The sequence below is a fragment of the Zingiber officinale genome, chromosome 6B (assembly GCF_018446385.1).
Source record: "Zingiber officinale cultivar Zhangliang chromosome 6B, Zo_v1.1, whole genome shotgun sequence".
NCBI lineage: Eukaryota > Viridiplantae > Streptophyta > Magnoliopsida > Zingiberales > Zingiberaceae > Zingiber > Zingiber officinale.
Window position 1 is genome coordinate 25,014,008 of NC_055996.1, and position 21,717 is coordinate 25,035,724.

Sequence of the window (21,717 nt, forward strand, 5' to 3'; positions counted from 1 at the left end):
AATATCAACGGGGTGAGTCAAATCCTCAGCGGGTATTGGGCTAACATGCATAATACGAAATAACTAGTAGTAATAAATATGAGTACAATCTCCTGGAGTAATAGAAAATGCATAACTGAAAGAAAAGGAGAAGCTGTACTCACCAGGACTCCTATCAGAATAATAAGGTCGTCAAAACAAAAGTAGCATGTCCTTGTATGCATGTCAAACATATGCAACTATCCAATATGCAGCAAATAAAATGCAGCAAAAACAAGCAATAAATGCAATTATGCATATGATGCCAATGACATGTCTTTGTCACCCCTGACGCTAGTTAGCCATCTCACACACGATGGTGAGACCGAGTGGGTAGGACTATGACAACTGTGCACTCTGCCATCACTGCTGCTAATGAGTGACCGAGTGGACAGGTTGCTGTCGGAGTACACCTATCCTCTTACCGCAAATCATTAGTGGGGGAGCTCAATGCTCTCATCTCCCTGAGCCAGTCCAGAGGAGGGATCCCTGACATGCTACCACGCTGCAGTCATACTACCCATGAGCGGACCAATGAAGCACTGATAGAGCAACCTACTGCAACACACCTTGTCTGAATAAAAACCACTAACCCATGAATGGTTGTGTGTGCAGATCCATGTAACTAGCGATATGCTCAACAATAATGGAGCTAACACTACAACAAAAATCACTTTTCGCAGCGCGCTATTAACAGCGTACATTAAAAGCATGCCGTTAATAGTATTATTAACGGCGTGCATGTTGATGTGCGCTGTTAATAGTATGAACTTTGAAATAAAAAAAGGTATTAACAGCGCGCATTTAAAGCACGCCGTCAATAATATATTATTAACGGCATGCATGTTAATGTATGCTGCGAATAGTTAATAATAATAACAAAACGTAGTAAATAAAAAAAACATGATTAAAATTTAATGGTTAGTTTGGAAATAATAAATAAAAAGTAATAAAAAAATAAAGTTATATTAAACAAAATTAAATTAAAAAAAAATACATGAAACAAAACGTAACTTAATTGGTTAAAAAAGTTGTTGTAACTTGGTTAAAAAAGTCAACAAATCTTTCGAATAAAATTAACAGCCAAACATTATAACTTGGTTAAATAAAGAGTAGATTATGCTAAATAAAAAAAAACGCCCAAAGACTAAAAAACGCCCGAAGCCTAAAAAACGCTCGAAGCCTTCGCCGCCGAAGCCTTCACCGCAACCTCTCCGCAATAGTTCTGCCTCTCTTCACTACCGTCGCCGTCGCTGTCGCCGGACTCCTCTCTACCTCTCGGCACTCACCGCCACCAGCCGTAGGAATCCTCTCCGCCTCTCTGCACTGATCATCGCCGGCCGCACGACTCCACCCCGCCTCTCCGCACTCGCCGTCGCTGCAAGACTTCCTTCCATCTCTCCATACCATAGGACCACAGCAAGAGTAAGCAAGCCCTTTGATAGCCACTCCACACTCTACATCAAGCCAAAAGCTCAAAGCAAAGGTAACCCTAATCTCTATGTCCCTAAACTTATTTGGGCGGCACTCTACAGCAAGTAGTTTTATTCATAAATTGGAGCTCGAGTGTATTTATATATTTTACGATTTTGTGTTCATTCTACTTACATTGAAGATTTTAATCTTGCATGTTCATATTGCCAGCACTACATTGTTCTATCAATTTTTTTCTTTGATCCCCATTCCTGTTTGACCTATTTATATTGTGGACCAGTCCCAGTTCATGAGTTTTCATGCCACTCTGGTCATGTATGCTAGAATTTAGTAGTTACATTTAATACACATCTAGTTTTAGTCTGTATCAGATGTGTTTCCAGGATTTAGTTTCACCTCCAAGCAAATTGCATTATGTGATTCTGTTTGTCTGCTGTCTAATGTACCTGCTAAACTTTTGGGTTTCATATTTTAGACTATTCCTTTTCATACTTCCTAGAGCTGATCTCTATGCAATTTATTGCACTTCTATTAGTCGACAAATCTTTGACTTGTGATCTTCTGGAATATTATTGCCTGTCCTTTTTAGATATATATGTGATCTTCTAGGTTTTATTAGTCAACAAATTGCATTATGTGATTTGCCGGACCAGTGGTATGAGTTTTCTTTTTTTGGACTTATATTGAGAGAGATGTATTTCTTTGGTAGCCAAGAATGTTAGCTACTTCCTCCTTTCTTTCCTCTTATTTTTCTTAGAAATTATTTTGGAGTATAGTGTCTCAAATTGTTACTATTATTTTTCTTTTAAATTCTTCCCACAGCATAGATTAATTCTGATTTAATAGAATTGGTTAGGGATGATCAATTCTATAGAGTGCAATGGAGGAGTTGGATTAATAATTACAATTTCGCATCCTCTTTTTGTGAGCGATTTATATAAAAGATTTTTTAGTTTCGATTGCTTAATGCTTCGATTTGTCTTACAATATTTGCGCTCCAAGAGTCATGCCTTTCTTCTTTATAAAATGATCAAGTATTTTACTAGTTTTAATTTACAAGCATGTTATCGATGGTATAATTCAACACCTCCCATTTTCTTATCTTGATGGTATAATTTAACACCTTCCATTTTCTTATCTTGATTTGGAACACGCTAATTAGATTAGAATTAACCGATCTTGTGTGTTACATGCATATATTAATACAATTCTATTAATTATGCTACCCTTGCTCTACATGAAATCCACATTATTTAATTCTCACCATTGATATATTTTGTTTGATCTTTTGACACGAGTATATCATTAGAGACAATGATTGATACGTGTAACAAGAATGAATGGACACAAAAATAATGATTAAATATATTAAACTAAAAAAGAAAAAAACAAATTATCAGTCTTTAAAGTGTGTGAATAATACTTTGGCATGGCTAGTAAATACTACTATGACACATGATATTTATTTGTTTAAAATATTATGATGTAGGAATCAATTTTTAATATTTAATTTTTTTATTTATTATGTGGTGTTTTCTTATACATATATTTTGATAAAATCTCATAATTATTTCATATAAATGAAAAAGGTTTATTCACAAGATGGATAAGGAATGGATGCATCTGCCTTCAAGGCTTGTACCCGAGTATGAAGAAGGGGTAAAAAAATTTATTGCACAAGCTAGGAACTATGCAAAAACACGTGAAGTAATTTTATGTCCTTGCAAGCGTTGTAAAAATAAAAAGTATATGAAATTTGACCAAGTGTATGACCACTTAATTATTAAGGGGTTTGATCCTACTTACACTACTTGGGTCTTCCATGGGGAAACTTATAACTCACAATCTCAAGATGAAGGTAGTTCAAAAGGAGTTCAAAAAGAGGATGAATGTAGAGAGGCATATCACTTATATAAGGATGTTTTGGTGCCAGAAGAAATGGTTGGACACACTATGTCTGGGGAAAAAGATTATGAGTTTGATGATTTATTAAAAGATGCAGAAACACCTCTCTTTCCTGGTTGTACAGCTTATACAAAGTTGTCGGCAGTCGTCACACTATATAATTACAAGTCTACTAATGGTCACACAGACAATAGTTTCAATGAGCTCCTTAAGATCTTAGGTGACATGCTTCCAGAAAACAATACACTTCCAGAAACTGTTTACACAATGAGAAAATTATTAAAACCATTTGATTTAGGATACGAGAAAATTCATGCTTGCCCAAATGATTGTTGTCTATTTAGAAAAGAGTTTAAAGATTTGGACTCATGTCCGAAGTGTGGTTCCTCAAGATGGAAGATAGACAAAGTCACCACCAAAGTTTCTAAAGGAGTTCCTGAGAAGGTCCTACGATATTTTCCAGTGATACCAAGATTCAAAAGGTTGTTTAAATCAAAAGAAAAGGCTGAAGAGTTGATTTGGCACTCGAACCACAAAAGTCAAGATCATATGATGCGTCATCCAGTTGATTCAGTGGCTTGGCATACAATAGATCATAAGTGGCCAGATTTTGCATCAGATCCTAGAAATCTCCGCCTTGGTCTTGCGACAGATGGATTCAATCCTTTTGGTGACCTTAGTTCCAGATATAGTTGTTGGCCAGTTATTTTGGTCAATTATAACCTTCCTCCATTGATGTGCATGACAAAGGAAAATCTTATGCTGACATTACTGATTCCAGGTCCAAAGCAACCGGGAAATGATATAGATGTATACTTGGAACCCCTTGTGGAGGATTTAAAGGAGTTGTGGGACACAGGTGTGGAGGCATATGATGCATTTAGCAAGTCAATATTCAACCTGAAGGTTATTTTGATGTGGACAATCAATGATTTTCCAGCTTACGGAAATCTAGCTGGATGTGCCACAAAAGGAAAATTTGGTTGCCCAATATGTGGTGAAGACACATGTTCTATGTGGCTTAAATATAGTAGAAAGTTTGCATACTTAGGCCACAGGAGATTTCTTTCTCCTAATCATCCATTTCGTCAGAAAAAAAAGTGGTTTAATGGGGAAAAGGAGAGTAAAGGGAAACCTAGACTTTTGAATGGGTTAGAAATTATGAATGCATTGCAAGATATTGAAAATGACTGGGGTAAAAAGAAAAAGGGTGAGACTGTCAACACTTTGAGGAAAAAGAGGAAGAAACAGGAGAGTTCAAAAGAGATACAAAAACCAGGTCAAAGGTGGAAGAAAAAGTCAATTTTTTTCAATATGCCATATTGGAGTGTAAGTTATTTTTCACTGTATTCATGAGCTTTTACAATTTGTTATTTTTTGTTCCTAAATTATGTTCTAATATTCTGAACTAACTATAAATCATGTTGATGTTTACCTTTAGGGTCTCTTACTACGTCATAACTTAGATGTGATGCATGTTGAAAAGAATGTTTGCGAGAATATCATAGGCACATTGTTAAACTTGAAGACAAAATCCAAAGATGGTGTGAATGCTCGCAAAGATTTGGTACACTTAAAAATTAGACAAGAATTACATCCTCAAGAAAAAGGAGAAAATAAATATCATTTGCCCGCTGCACCGTACACATTATCTAGAAAAGAAATGGATGTGTTTTGCTCTAGGTTGAAGAAAATAAAGTTACCCGATGGATATAGTTCAAATATTGGTAACTGTGTTTCTGTAGAAGATCGTAATCTTATTGGGCTGAAATCTCATGATTGTCATATTCTAATGCAACAATTGCTATCAGTAGCATTGAGAAATCTTCTACCGAAAGGTCCACGTAATGCTATATTTATGTTGGGTGTATTTTACAATGAATTATGTCAAAGAGTATTAGACCGGAACCGTTTAGAACAACTCGAGGAGAATATTATTGAAATTCTATGCATGTTGGAAAGGTATTTTCCACCTGCTTTCTTTACCATCTCGGTTCACTTAACAATTCATTTAGCAAGAGAGGCTCGTTTGTGTGGACCAGTCCAATTCCGTTGGATGTATCCATTTGAAAGGTAATAAATAATAATAATTATTTTTGATAATTTTAATATTATAAAATAATTTATATTTTATTAAACACTTCTTTCATTTGAATTTTGCTTTGTGATTTAGATTTATGAAAACACTAAAAGGGTATGTGAAGAACCGGGCAAGACCAGAAGGATGCATAGCTGAGTGTTACCTCGCAGAAGAACGAATGATATTTTGTAGTGCTTATATAAAAAAGGCTTATAGTATTGGTGTTCGTTCTAATAGGAATGATGATTTGGAAGATGGATTATTAGAAGGTCGTCCAATTTCTAAAGGGAAAGAAAAGATTTTAGAGGACCACGTGTTGCAAGCTGCACATCGATATATATTATTCAATAGTGCAGAAGTTGAACCTTACTTACAGTGAGTGTAGTTAATTTCATATTGTTAGTCTTGATCTATTACATTTCTTATGTATTCTAACATCTCCCTTCAATGATTTTAAATAGGATGCACATTGACGAGCTTAAACAAACAAATCATCGTTTCTCAAGTAATGACACATTGTTACAAAAGAAACATATGGAAACATTTGCCGAATGGTTATCAAAACAGGTTTCTGTTAACTCTTCAGGTCGAATTCAATGGCTAGCACATGGTCCTAGAGAGCACGTTACATCTTATACAGGATATATTGTAAATGGATATCGGTTCCACACAATTGATGTTGGAAGGTCGACACAAGATAGTGGTGTTTCAATTGAAGCTGATACTATTTATCAATCTAATACTAATGACAATTCACATACAGTAGGAAGATTATCATACTATGGAGTTATTCGAGATATTATTTTGCTAGATTACTATTCTTTTAAAGTGCCTGGTTTTAGATGTGATTGGGCCAATCCTGGAACTGGTATCAAAATTGAAGATGGTTTTACACTGGTCAACTTACATCAAGGACTAAAAACTTTTGAAAGTGATCCTTTCATTTTAGCATCACAAGCAAAGCAAGTATTCTATTCTAGGGATAATGATGAATCAAATTGGTATGTGTTGCTAAAAGCGCCGCCTCGAGGTATTCATAACATGAACGTGCTTGAAGAAGATGCTTATACATCATCAACACCTCTTGATGTATCCCAACTTGAGATTAACATTACTGAGAAAGAACCATACTCAAGGAATGAGTGTGAGGGAATTGATGTGATTGAGACATGATGGACATTTTCAACTATATATTTTATAGTTATTTATTTTGATTGATACATGTTCTTATCAATAATTGCATAACTCTTTATTTAGTGTTTCAATATATTTGTCTGCTTATTTATTTTTAGCAATGCATCATGTCATATTATATATTTGACCAGGTCATTACATAGCTTTCAAAGGATGAGTAAAATGGTTAAAAAACGTGGCAAAGGATCTGTAGCTGAAATTCAGGTGATATTGTATTATATTTTAAATCTTGGTTTATTTTACTAAAGACATTTCAATATCTCTTTTTGCTATTTAACAGGAAAATATAACTAATAAGTTATCGAGAATGGACTCTAACAATTCAGCCAATTCATCAGAAGATTTGCATGGTAAAGAACCAATTGCTGATGAGAAAATTGATAAGAAAAAAGGATGAGGTGCGTCAAAGTTGAAAATGGTTAGTGGCCAAGACAATTGCAAAGAGCTGGAGCGTAATGAGGTTGGTCAGCCGATTGGAGATAATTCAGTGAAGTACGCTTCTTTCCTAGGTTGCATGATAAAGGAATTTGTGCCATATACATTAGATGGATGGAGTGATATTGATGAAGAAGTGAAAGATAGGATGTGGAGTTGTCTTCAGGTAATATATTTAGTTACTTAATTTTTCATTTCCATTTTTATAACAAAATGTAGACATATTTTTGTGTTATTAAATGTGCAGATGACTTATAAAGTTGAGGATTGGGAAAAGAAAATAATTTTTCAAAAGTTAGCTAAATTGTGGCGTGATAGAAAATCCAAATTGCAAATACTTGTACGAGAAACTAATACAAGTCGAGTGGCTTCACGAGATCTCAGTTTGTTGAAGCCTGAATTTATGGACCAAAATCAGTGGGACTTGTTTGTACAGAGGACATTATCATCTACCTTTCAAGTAAGTATTTATTCACTTAGACCATGAGTTGGATGGGAATGCATTGAATTTATTCTAATGCTATGGTTGGGTAAGAGACTACTAAGTTTTAATATGTTGGAGAGTTTAATTATGCGATTTTGACTAATCTTAGGAAAAGAGTGCAAGATTTAGAGCAATGAGGGAAAAACAAGACCACATTCACACAATGAGTCGGAGGGGCTACGCTCGTTTGACTCACATTATGGTAATCATTTTTAATTTATTATAATTTAAGTAATAATTTATGATATATGCATCTTTTAAGTTATGCTATAATGATTTTGTATATATTTTTATATTTAAGGAAAAGACAAGTCCGATGGATACAAAAATTACGAGATCGCAAGTTTGGATTGAAGTTCACAAGAGAAAAAATGGGGAGCCCAGTACTCAAGCCGTTGGAGAGAAAATGGTAAGCATGTTCATTCATTTTAGATTTCTTTGAAATTTTATTCCATTGATATGGTTTTTCATAAGCATTTATACTTAAGATTTCCATTTTTACTCTTACCAATGTCTCTATAGAAAGACTTTTATCATGTTAAGCAAGTATTCCACTAATCTTGTTTTTTCTATAACTCCTTACCTATTACTTGGATCTAAGATATGGCCAAGAATGTTCTAGTGATACCATACAATACATAGCTCTAAGCTGCCAACAATGTACACATACCAACACTAAGAAATGATAGCATTAACATCACTCAGCTAAGTTTACAGGAGGATCTAAGCTGCCAACAAGGATTGCCAGATCAACTTGCAAATGAAGAGAACATACCAAAGTAGGAAGTTTTGACTGTAATACATATGCACACAGTCACCAAAGGTTTTAGGGACTTGTGAGAATATACATCATGCTTAGTCGGTAGATTTTGGCAGCTTTTGTGAGCAAATTGTCAGAAATCTTGGATGAACATGAGAATAGTATCTCCTCAAACCATGATAATGTGATTCTTGTTAGAACTAATGTCAATGTGGATATGCTAGAGTTAACGTTTGGTCCTACATTTTGTATTTGACCTTTAGTTATTATGTGGTTCGAATTGGATTGGCATTCTTGGTTTCAGTAACTATTCAATATCGAACAACAGAAGCATCAGTGTTAAAGAATGGATGGTACAAAGATTTAGTAAAATCAGATGGCCTCAACTTAGATTTATTTTGTCTTTCTCCAAAATGAGAAAACAAATGGACATACATGCATTATATGTTGATTTCATTTACATGCATTATATGTTGATTTCATTTACATGCATTATATGTTGATGTTCAGTATAGTCATCTATTATATTAATGATAATATATTGAAAGTTATTTTTTGTTGCAGAAAAAAATATTAGAATGTCCACCCGAATCTCAAAACACAACTAATATTGCTGATGATGCAATTAGCATTGTGTTTGGCAATGAAGCTCGGGGTAGAGTGCGTGGAATGGGTTTTGGAGTAACACCATCAAAAGTTGGAGCTTCAGTGCAACAAAATGGAATGGTTCAACAACTTCAAACTATAGTACAAAATGTTCAACAACAAATGCAGGAAATGAGGCAACAAAATCAACTAGAAATGCAAGAAATGAGGTCTATGTTTTTACAAAGTATGAGACAACAAAATCATCCAGAACAGGTTAGTAAGTAAACAATATATATAAAATAAGTTTGATATGTACACTTAAATGATTTTGAATTATCATGATGACATTGTTTGACACGATTTGGTTATAAAATTAGATTGCTAGTGGTGGTATTTGTAGCGGTATTGGGAATGAATTTGGTAGCAATAGCGATATTAATATTGGTGCCAAAAAAAGTGGTGACTTTGGTCATGTTTTTCAGGTGATTATCATAAAATAATGTATTTCTGAATCACAAAATTATTACAAAAATATATATGATTGAATTAATAACTTTGTATTGTTTATTTACAGTCAAATTCAAGAAATGCGAGTCGTGGAGATATATGTGATAATACTAAATGTAAGCTGCTTCATTGGGCTGCTGATGAACTAGTTGTTGCAGAAGGTCGAATTGCATCCACAGATCCAAATACAAAAGTGCATCACGTTATTCTTGGTGGATCATGTTGGAAAGTTTGGGTTGATAAAGTTTTGGTGGAAAAGGTGGACCTAATTCGACCAAATGATGAAATGCAATTTCTTGATGATGCAATAGGAAGCACGGTTGCATGGTTATCGAAATTTATAGTATTGTGTGATTGATACATAATATACTAATTTGTGTGGATTGTAAGTTTAATTGTTGTTATGTAATAACTAGTTTGATAGAGATTTTGTATCTTGTTTAAGATCTTTAAATTTTTTTGGTATAATGAAAAACTATGACTTTTGTTAATTTTGTGGATTTATTTGCACTAAATTTATTGTAAAATTTTGGTTTATTATTTTGATCAAATTAATATTTTTTTTAATATAGTTAAGACTATCAACAGCGTACATTTATAAGCTGTAGATTATTTTCCTTAGTGCATAAAAATGCTTTCCGCGGCGTGCTTTGTGTGCTACGGATAATATTATCCGCAGCGCGCAAAGCACGCCGCGGAAACTACTATTTGTAGCGTGCTTTGTGCGCTGCAGATAATACTTTCCGTAGCGCGCAAAGCACGCCGCGAAAAGTATTATCCGCGGCACGCAAAGCATGCCGCGGAAAGTATTATCCGCGGCGCGCAAAGCACGCCGCGGATAATATTATCCGCAGCGCGCAAAGTACGCTGTCAATAATTTAGGATTTTTAACAGCTTTTAATTGTGCAGCATGCAATGCGCGCTGCGGAAAGCGAATTTGCGCGCTGCGAAAAGCTATTTTTGTTGTCACCGAACGGGGGATCGAACGGGGGATCAAACTATCTTTTCGGTGTTAAGAGCAAACACTTCCTCGGATATATTGTCACCGAACGGGGGATCGAGGCAAATCCAAGCAAGGTGAAGGTCGTGCAAGACATGCCACCACCGCGCAGTTTGAAGGAGCCCCAACGGCTGACCAGACGAATCACAACATTGTCTAGATTCATATCCAAGACGTCTGACCGAAGCCTGTCATTCTTCAAGGTGCTGTGCCAGCGACAAAATTTCATTGGGAAGCGAAGAGCGACCGGGCATTCGAACAACTCAAGGAATATCTAAATTCCTTGCCCATCTTAGCTAAGCTGAGCGCTGGGGAGCGCTCTGGATCTATCTATCGTCCACCGAGTATGCAGTTGGCTCGGCGTTAGTTAAGCAGAATGACCTTGAGCAACAACACGTGTACATTTTAAGCCATATATTGAAAGATGTCAAGTTCCACTACACCTGTCTTGAAAAGTTGACTTACGCTTTAGTGCTTCCCGTCCGGAGACTCAGCCCGTACTTCCTCGCCCATCCGATCATCGTGATGACCAACAATGCCCTAGGAAGAGTCCTCCTAAATCTAAAGGCGTCTGGATGGCTAATCAAATGGACAACCGAACTTAGCACGTTTGATATTCAATATAAACCCCGAACGATGATCAAGGCTCAAGCCCTGGCTGATTTCGTCACAAAAGTCCAGAACGTTGAGCTAGAAGCAACTTGGAGAATATATGTCGAAGGTTCGTCCACTCGACAAGGTAGCAGGATCAACATTCTGATAATCTCACCATGGGATGACTGGATGCAACTGTCCGTTCAGCTGAACTATGGAGCCATCAACAACAAAGCCGAGTATGAAGCCTTGATAGTCGGCTTATAGGCAGCACGACATGTCGGAGCCACGAAGGTTCTTATCCACTCTGATTCTTAGATGGCCGCCCAGTAGCTATCAGGGATGTTCGAGATTAGCAGCCCTTGACTTAGTGTTACGCTTTCGTAAGTGCACGGATTCGTCGTCAGTAATAAAAATATCGATCCCACAAGGACTGGCTATAAGCACTAGTAATCACTCACTTATGGTTAGCTAGATAAATACCAATGGTCTTGAACAGGCTGAGAAAAAGGAAAGGTCGGTCAAAATATTTACTTGGTGATGAGGAGATCTAGGGGGTCAGTTTCGTCGTGGTAGTATTGATGTGTCTCGGTTTATCTTACTCTCGCTGTCCTTATTCATGCTATTACCAGAAGCTAAGCGGGTATTCTTAAGCGCCAAATTAAGGAAATACCCTAAGAAGTCCTATCACGATTTACCCCTGTCATGAGGGCACCTCGGCAAATCTTGAGGACATGACTCTAACTGGTAAATCAAGAATAGTGAGTAAAGTTAAGTCTGGTCTCTCGTGTTAGTTAGAGCCCTAGAGCCAATCATTTGATGATTGTATGGACTCTTTGTATCATATTCTTGTATATCAATAAAGGCATTTGTTTGGTTATTATACTTATTTATATTAGTGCCAAATAGACTAAGTATAATAGTGTCCTTGAGTAGAAGGTTCATACCTATATCAATCGATTAGTTGAATCGATAGTGAGATGATATAGGGAACACTACTCTAAATCATTCCTAGTCAAGTATTAACATTCAGGGACAATGTTAATGCAATAAGACTAGCATGTAGGTCAGCTCGATGACTTGATCTCACAAGTCATGGATATAGAGATATCAAGCTGACACATGGGTATACATTGGAGAATGTATACTGAATGACCCGCCATGAGAAAGTATCATGGATCGTTATATGAGTTTCATATACTTTCTCATGTGGCTATTAGTATGACTACTAGTCCTTAGACCTGAAGTCACCATAGATCCCTACATAAGGAGTTATGTACTTTGGTTTCGTCAAACGTCACCCGTAACTGGGTGGACTATAAAGGCGATTACTGGGTATATAACGAATTATGTAGAGGGATGTGAGTGATGTAGATGGGATCTATCCCTCCCATATGACGGGAGCGACATCGGTATTCTTGATAGAGTGAGACCACTAAGTGCATGGCCATGCCCAAATGAGTCAACATTAGATGTTGAGCTCATTTGATCGAGTGAGTCTACTTGGAGTTCAAGATTTAGATTGATTAGAGGATGACACGGTCTATGCCTCATATTGATCAATCTAGATGTCTAGGATAGAAGGACACTTGTCATATATTGTGAAGAGTCACAATTAGTAGTCACAAGGTGATGTCGGATCTCGACATTCTTGTAACTTGGGTAGTAATGATGTATTGCTAGATACCGCTCATTACTTATGCTTCTAAATGAGTTTAGGGGCATTGCCAACGTTATAAGAACCTATTGGGTCACACACAAAGAACAAGTGGATGGAGATTAGGTTCATATGATGAACCAAAAAGGATTAGATTCATTTGATGAATCAAATTGGATTAAGAGTAATCCTAATTGGGCTAATTGAGTTGGAATCAATTTGATTCATGTGTTCAATGAGTCTAATTTAGATTATGACTCATTGAATAAATTTAATTAAATGTATTAGATTCATTATATTAAATTGGTTTGAATCAAATGGTTGGATTAGATCAACCTTTAGAGAGATTAAGTCAAGTTTGACTTGACTTGAGAGGAAGAGTAAGAGTCAAGTTTGACTTGACCCTTTTGCCACATCATTAGTGAGTTGGTAAGATGTGGACCAATCATAAAGTGCCACATCATCAAGAGAATGCCACCTAATGGAAGTTACATTCTCTCCTTTGCTTTAATGTGGTCGGCCACATTAATGAAGGGGGTTACATTTGGTGTGGCCGGCCACTAAGGGAGGAAATGAAATTGATTTTTATTCATGGTGAGAATTTATTCCATCTTCTCCAAGCTATCTTCCTCAAGCTCTCCCTCTCCTCTTCTCTTGACCGAGAGTTTTCAAGCAAGAAAGAAGGAGAATGTGTTTGAGTTTCATGATGAAAAGGTAGAGTGATTGTCACATAGAATTCTCTTATCTATCTTTTCTTTTCCCAAATCCTACCCGAGAGCCCTAGAAAGTGCTAGCACACTTGGGGCTCTCTTCTCCATCCTTTGAGTGTGAGAGACACTCCTTGTTCGTGTGGATATCATTAGAGGAGTGTCTACGTTGACACTCTCGAGATCCGGCGTACCATTGGACGAGCGGGATTTGCGAGGGCACGCTTCAGGGGTAAAATTCTTAACATGTAGATCTAGGAGTAGATCTAAAGTTTTGAAACTCGTACTTGTATTTCATTCGGTTTTTCCTTGCATGGATCTACGGCTTTGGGTGATTCAGGGTTTTCGCGACGCGAAAAGCGGTTTTCGCGGCCCGAAAAACCCAACATCTCGCTCCCTTGGGGAGAATCTGCCTTCCTCTCAAGGAGCTATCCTAGATGCTCGTGAACGGGTTACAACTGTCACTAGGGCCCCTCGGGTATATGATCTAGAGGTAATCCTCTACGAGGCTGACAAGTTCTTCACAATCAAAAATAAACAATTAGCAATTGAAACAAAGCATGAAAGTTCATCCAACAAGTATAAACACAATACGAGTTTTACATCAATCCGTACCACGACTACTCCCTAATCCCATAACAAGGGATCTACTCCATGAATGCTAGAGAGATATCCGAAAACATAGTATAGACAAACATATAATTCTCAGCAAGTAAGAGGGAATATGCTTATCGGATGTCGAACAGTGGCCTTTGGATCCAACTCTCTGCTTCTAGAGTCGATGTGGTGGTAGAAGTTCGCTGAACGGCGGTTCAAAGTGGCGTAGAATTGCTCCAAGATCTTTTTCTCCCTGACGGCTCGCCTCCCCCTTGGCAAAAAGGGTTAATACCCTTTTATAGCCTAGGTCTTGGCCGCGGCGACACGCCCGTGTAAGGGTAGCACGATCGTGCCCTTCTCCGATTCTGGTGTGGCTACACGGCCGTGCAGGGTCGCACGGTCGTGTAGCTCCTGGGCTCTGTCTCCTGGGGAACGGTTGTGCAGGGGTGCACGACCGTGCAAGTCTTCTTCTCTACCTGGGGTGGCACGGCCGTGCAGGGTTGCACGGCCGTGTGCTGACTGGCTACTGTTTTGGTCACACGGCCGTGCAGGGTTGCACGGCCGTGTACTCTTCCTCTCCTGTTTGGCCACACGGTCGTGCAGGGTTGCACGGTCGTGTTGTCTGATTAGTTCCGGTGCATCAATGCTCTCCGTTCAAGCTCCGAAAATCTTCCCTGTCAACATAAAACCAAACAATGAGCAGATATCCGAACAAAATAATAGATATGATAAATACAAGATAAAAGATGCGATCATGTGAAGAATATATGCACATAAGTCAAGCGAATGTGCGCTAAAACATGCGTAAAAAATCATAATATTTACGCATATCACACCAAAGACTTGAACCTTTGCTTGTCCTCAAGCAAAATGCTACAAACTATGCTCAAGAAATCCTGTAGTGTTTCATAATTCTTAGTGTACTCGCCTAACTCTATCAACTAGTTTCACTGATAAGCATGACTGTGGAGTAACCTAAGTATGGCCTAAACATAAGTCATCTAAGCTCGGTGCAATAAGTAACTCAATCTCTTCAAGTTTCCATTCTCTGTCCTAGTTAAGTCGTCATACAATTGAGTTCCTAATGTTCCCGTTGATAGGCACTTACCTGCCACACACTTGGTTCATTTTCCTTAAATTACATAAGGTCTCAAAGGGTACTTCTCGGAATCAAGAGAAACGTAACATTCATTTCCCCAGTAACCTAACTCGATCTCAAAGGGGTGAATTGTTAGTTTCTACTCACAACAACTATTTTTTGTCCCTTATTATTATTATTATTATTTTATATATAGTGTTATAGGGGTGTAGCACTTATTACACATGCGATGCATATGTTGAGATTTAGATTTTTCCGAATGAGCTTCCATGATCCGAGGTTATCCAGTAACCAATATGTAAATAAGGAATCACCATGGGAACATAAGTACTAAACAATTTGGATGAATCATAACTATTTCAAAAGTATGTCTACCATTCGAGCTTAAGTACTTAAGTGTAGTGAAAGTAAGTCCTTAAGGTTAGGCCAAAAACTTATACCGAACTCCATACAATACTTAGCTTATTTCATGCTACTAAAGATTGAGAAAGGAGATACACTAAACTTACTAACACAATTTGGACCACTCATGAACTAAGAAGATGCTAGACATTTTGCTATTGGACAAGTGGCCGAAAAAGTAGACGGTTGATGTTCTCAAATATGCCACATATAAAAAAATGCAAATAATGTGCAAACAGAAACAAATAGAATGAAAATAGATAAAACTAACTAGATAGATAAAAGAAAGCAAATAAAATATGAAAAACAAAAGAAAGACTCTCAACCAGACTCAGGTTGTGCAACAACAGACTTAGACTTTTCATCGTCTTAATGAAATCAATATGGTGGCGAGGATGGGGGATAAGGAGGTCCTTGATGTGGCCCCGGGGAAAATCTAGGAAAACTAGGGAGATGGCCTATGTGCTGATGATATTGATACAAAGTGTCTACTTGTTGTCGAGTGATATTCATATCATCCATAAAGTTCCTCATTCTCTCCTGGTCCACCACATAATCTTGTACGAACTCCGTCACCTGACTATGGAAGTCTCTAGTGAATTGAAAATGATCTCGCACCTCCCTAAATTGGTCATCAGAAAGCTTGAAGCGACCCTCCAACAACTGTTGTTGGGCATTGTGCTTCTCGTGAAGGGATTCTAAGGAGGTACGGAAGTCAAAAAAATCAAAACTAGAGGGTCCCGTACCATAGGCAAAAGAGTGACTAGGAGGTTCCGGATGTCTGGAAGGTTGCGGGAAACCTGATGACGGGGGTTCTTGATGGTACTCAGGTTCTTCTGCTATGGAAGGTATATTCTCGGGGGCTGGATCTCAGTGATCACCCAATTCGCAAGATTGCGAACTGAAGTGCGCTCGGGATAAGGAAGGGGTAGAGGGAACCCAAAAGCCCTAGGAAAGGCAAACACATTCTCATCCCGACAAATCATCTTCATTGCAAGACAAGAATCGATGTCGATCTTATCATTGCCATGAATAACCTCTAGTCCATCAAGCTCACAACCTAAATTATGTGCTATTGGAGTAATCAATCCACCAAACACAATTGTCCCCGAAGATGCCCTAGCTGCCCTTACTAAGGGTTGCAGGAAATGGAACCCGGAATCAAAATCAACTTTCTTCAACATTTTCCAAAGAGAATAGAGTTCAATCTTTTTAATCACCCAGTCACTATCTCCTCGACCAAAGATTGTTTTGCTCATCACTCGGTGCATGTATCTAAAGGTCGGATTTTGCATGCGGGATGCCTTAGCTCTAGAGGGTTCATAAGGGTCATTCGATCCGATTATCGACCTCCAAAATTCATTCCATCTAATCCCACTATCAAATCCTTGGGCACCTCCATTAGGTAAACCAAAACAATCATTGAAATCATTAAAAGTCCACCGAACTTCTTTGTTCATCATCCTAAAAGTTATGAGCCCTATGTAGTCCTCTTCAGATGAATATTTAACATCAAGCGAACTTAAAAATTTGAGGACTAGACGAGGGTAAGTCGGTGCATAACAGTACATTATATCATTCCAATCTAAAGAGCTAATTATCTAATCAATATCATCCCTAATTCTTAGTATATCCATAGTGGTGGGATCTATATATTTCGTGCATATAATTTTCCTAGCGACAAAGTTATCATATCTAGCTTTTTGATCTTGATTTCTAAAAACAATATTAAATATATTTTCGTTACCTTCGTCGCGTGCTACCCTCTTCCTTTGCCTTTTGATGATGAAGCTTTCCCTTTTCCTTTGTCACCTCCCGGTGCATCTCCTTCTCCAGATCCACCACTTCCTCGACGAAGTCTCTTCAAGATCTGCGACATGGTGAGCTTAGAATTCGGTGGAGATAAGTCCTTGAGGATAGGAGCAGGGGAGAGGAGTAATAGGGGATTAACTTCTTTTTCCGAAGTTCTGGCTTGGGAATGTGTTAGATCTAGATGTAGATCTAAGGAAAAGTGGACTCTAGAGAGAGAATTTAGGGTTAGATGAGGTGTATTGGGGAGGGGAAGGGTTTTGGGGGAGAATAAGGTAGAGGCTAGGGTTTCTTGGAGGAGGTAGGCGGCACCGCACGGGATGGGGCACGACCGTGTCTTATAGACACGACCGGGTTAGACCAGATTGCACGGTCGTGCTGAATGGCATGACCTCTCCTTTCCTCCCCTCGGCCGGGCTCGCACGACCATGCCGAATGGCACGGTCCAGGGCTTCCTCCTCTCTGGATTCTCCTACATGGTCGTGCCAAATGGCACGTCCGCTTTCCTTCTCTTCTCTGCACTAGCCACACGGGCGTGCAAGGGTGCATGACCAATGGCTTCTGCTTCTCTGCAAGCTCCGCACGGCCGTGCAGGGTCACACGGTCACCTCCTTTAAGCGCGAGATGACTCATCCTCTGTTGTTTTGGCTCCTCTGATGCCTCCACGCCCATGAAACGCTCACGGCCAGCTCGTGGAGATTATGCACATCCTGAAAATGAACACGAATTAAGTAATGCTACTCGACTGAATCTACTTAAAGAAATAAAAGGAAATAAAATGGATGACGAGACATTAAATCGAAATGAAAAGAAAACCTTTGGGTTGCCTCCCAAGAAGCGCTTGTTTTAGGTCTATAGTTCAACCCCGTTTCAGTCAATGTGGGCTAAACCCGTTGGAGGACGGCTCTCCTTCTAGGGTTGATGCTCCAGCCTGCGCCTTCACTTTCGCTCATGCAGGACAGATGTATTTCTTACTGCTTGTTGGAGGGGAACTCTCATAGAAACCATACTCCCCTTCTTTGTATGTGCTGATTTTGTGAGAATTTCCCTGAGAAGAGGGGTTGCATATGGAAGAATTGGACAAATCAAATTCAATCTTTCCCTTGCCGATCTCCAAGGACAACTTATGGCTTTTTACATCGATAATGGCCCCAGCCGTGGCAAGGAATGGTCTTCCAAGGATGATCGGTATCTTGGGATCTTCCTCCATGTCCAAGATAATGATGTCTGTAGGAACTATGCATCCAGCTACTTCAACTGGCACATCCTCCAATATTCCCATCGGGTACCTGCATGAATGGTCAGCTAGTTGCAGTGCTATCGTGGTCAATTTAATATTTTAGAGACCCAGCTTCTTGCATAAAAAGTACGGGAGCAGGCTGACACTGGCTCCCAACTCCAGGTCATGTACCGGATAGTTCTTCTCATGCTCTTTCAACTGACGTGAGGCATAAGAAACTACCCGTCCATGCTGCATAAGTACTGTGCCTAACCCCTGCAATGATGCATCCGTATAAAGCACGAAACCATCATCTCCGGAAGGAAGCACTAGTATCGGTGCAGAAATGAGTCTTCGCTTAAGTTCCTGGAAACTCGTCTCGCAAGACTCTGTCCAGCAAAACTTCACCCCTTTCCTGGTCAACTGAGTCAACGGAAGAGCTATGCTAGAGAAGCCCTCTACAAATCTGCGGTAATACCCTGCCAGACCAAGAAAGCTACGAATCTCCTGTACAGACTTTGGCTGCTCCCAACTGGTAACCGCCTCTATCTTTTGTGAGTCCACTGAAATACCACTGCTAGAAACAATATGTCCCAGAAAACCCACAGAAGATAACCAGAATGCACATTTGCTGAATTTGGCATAAAGACGCTCTCGCCGGAGCGTCTCCAATACTATACGAAGATGTCGCCCATGCTCTTCCTCGGATCGAGAATATATCAAAATATCATCGATGAACACAATCACAAACTGATCCAGGAACTCCAGAAATACCCTATTCATCAGGTCCATGAAAACTGCCGGAGCATTGGTAAGCCCAAATGGCATTACCAAGAACTCATAGTGTCCATATCGAGTACGGAAGGCTGTCTTCTGTATATCTGAATTTCTCACACTGAGCTGATGATAGCCAGAGCGCAGATCAATCTTTGAATACACACAGGTATTCTTGAGCTGATCGAATAGATCCTCTATACGCGGCAGTGGATATTTATTCTTAACAGTCACTGCGTTCAGCTGTCGATAGTCGATGCATAATCTCATCGATCCGTCCTTTTTCTTCACAAAGAGTACCGGAGCTCCCCAGGGAGACACACTAGGACGGATAAACCCTCTATCCAGCAGCTCCTGTAGCTGTACCTTTAGCTCCTCCAACTCCTTAGGCGCCATGCGATATGGGGCCTTGGACACCGGTGCTGTCCCCGGAATCAACTCAATCGTGAACTCCACCTGCCTTTTCGGGGGCAAGCCGGGTAATTCTTCTGGAAATACATCAGGGTACTCCTGTACTATAGGAATGTCAGATAACTGTGTGGTAGTATCCTGATCAATCTTAATCATAGATAACAAATACCCCCGACATCCTTGAGACAATAATCGCTGAGCTTGCATCGCTGAGATGATAGAAATCCCCTCATCCTTGGTACCCATGAATACCCAGGATGGTAGACCCGGAGGTCTAAATGTAACCACTCTAGCGCTGCAGTCAACGGTAGCATAATGTCTGGCCAACCAGTCCATACCCAAAATGATGTCAAATTCTAGCATATCCAGAACCTGCAAATCCACCGTAAGGGTCTGACTCTCGAAATCCAACGGACATTCTTTAATCTCTTGACTGATATCCAGTATCTCTCCCGAGGGTAAGGATACCGCCAATGAGTGAGTCCGACGAACAGGTAGTCTACAGATCTTACTCAGAAATGCCCGGGAAATAAAAGAGTGGGAACTACCAGTATCAATCAACAATTCAGCAGGAAATGAATAAACAGTAATCATACCCCGAAAGACCGATCCCTCGGCCCGCTGTGCCTCCTCGCGAGTAATAGCATACACTCGTCCCACATCAGGGCATGACGGCGATACTCCAGTAGCAGTCTGAAACGGTGCCGGTGGAGTAGTGGTGAACTGCTGAGGCTGATGAGTGGTAGTATACTGCTGAGGCTGATGAGTGGTAGTATACTGCTGAGGCTGATGAGTAGGAGCATACTGCTGAGGCTGTACCACTGGAAAAGAGCTAGGCGGCGTCATAAGAGTCTGCGGTGCCGGATATGTCTGATGTGAAGAACCCGTAGAGGCATAATGTATAGCAACTGGTACCGCTGAGTGCTCGTGGCCCTGGATGTGATATACCTGTGCCTGAGGAGGTGGCACACGCTGCTGGTACGGAGCACTCTGTGTCCTCTGTGCGCTCTTCGACCGTCGCGTCTGAGTAGTACTGCTCCCCTGTGGAGTACTCTTAGCTGCCTCCATCTGTGCCTTCAGTGTGCAGTCTCGACTCACATGACCCGGAAGCTTACAATAGTAGCATACGTCCTGACCCATTGGACAATTAGGTTTAATATGCCCCTCAGTGCCACACCTGTAACACCTATACTCCCTGGAAGAATCCTTCTGAGAGGATTTAGATGAACCAGCTGATGATCGTCCTGTCTTCGCTGATCGATAAGACTCCCCCGGAGCAGTCTGGGATCCCTGCCATTTCTTCCGCTTTTTCTGACCCTTATTCTGTTGCCTTTGATTTGGAGTTGTATCCTGAGCCTTCTGTTTATCCTTTCCCCGCTCCTGAGAAACTTGCTGCTGTGTCATCTCGATCATCAATGCTCTGTCCAATGCCTCTCGGTAAGTGCTGGGAGTAAAACCCGACATCCTGATACGAATATACGCCGCAAGGCCCTGGGTAAACTGGTCTAACCGATCGCTGTCCTGAGCGACAAGCTGCGGGCAGTACTCAGCTAATCGGTTAAACTCTGCCTCATACTCCATCACCGATCTATCCCCTTGCTTAAGACTTAAGAATTCCTGTCGGCGGGCTATACGGTACGGAGCAGGAAAATACTGTCTCTCGAAGGCATCTCTGAATAAAGCCCAGGTAATACTCTGATCCCCGAAGAGTGACTTCTGCATCTTCCACCAAGTAACAGCCTGATCTCGGAGGTGATATGCAGCTAGTTCAGCTTTTTCTTCCTCTGTACACGATAAGTATCCGAAGGTATCCTCCACATTTCCCAACCAGAAACGAGCAACTCTGGGGTCGGGAACACCATAGAATAGGGTAAAACGATCTTTCACCGATCGGGCCAGTAACGGAATCCGAGCCCTGTCCTTTGCCCAAGAAGTAGAAGTAGGAATAGGGGCTACCGGTGGTAAGGTGGGAGGAACCACCTGAGGCTGAAAACCCGGATCTCTCGTGGGAATCTGAGGAGTCTGTGCACGGCTGTCAATCTC

At 39.8% G+C, this 21,717-nt stretch overlaps 1 protein-coding gene and 2 long non-coding RNA genes across 3 annotated transcripts; all 3 read left to right on the forward strand.

Moving 5' to 3' along the window:
- Positions 1-1,425: 1,425 nt before the first annotated feature.
- On the forward strand, positions 1,426-6,955 carry LOC121990018. Its single transcript, XR_006114409.1, has 3 exons — positions 1,426-1,504; positions 6,763-6,835; positions 6,912-6,955. It is a non-coding gene; the product is annotated as an uncharacterized LOC121990018 (long non-coding RNA).
- A 451-nt stretch (positions 6,956-7,406) lies between these two features.
- On the forward strand, positions 7,407-7,891 carry LOC121990019. The gene is made up of 3 exons (XR_006114410.1): positions 7,407-7,526; positions 7,660-7,752; positions 7,852-7,891. It is a non-coding gene; the product is annotated as an uncharacterized LOC121990019 (long non-coding RNA).
- Positions 7,892-7,916: 25 nt separating this feature from the next.
- Positions 7,917-16,366, forward strand: LOC121990855. Its single transcript, XM_042544914.1, has 5 exons — positions 7,917-7,959; positions 8,875-9,171; positions 9,276-9,380; positions 9,473-9,598; positions 16,292-16,366. Exons 1-5 carry the CDS (start codon positions 7,957-7,959, stop codon positions 16,364-16,366), a joined length of 606 nt encoding a protein of 201 aa, XP_042400848.1. The 5' UTR covers positions 7,917-7,956.
- The last annotated feature ends 5,351 nt before the right edge of the window (positions 16,367-21,717 follow it).

Excerpts from the sequence above, each read along its gene's own strand:
- LOC121990855 (XM_042544914.1), top strand. Across the intron at positions 9,172-9,275 it reads AACAAAATCATCCAGAACAG|ATTGCTAGTGGTGGTATTTG; the intron begins GTTAGTAAGTAA and ends TTATAAAATTAG. Across the intron at positions 9,381-9,472 it reads ACTTTGGTCATGTTTTTCAG|TCAAATTCAAGAAATGCGAG; the intron begins GTGATTATCATA and ends GTTTATTTACAG.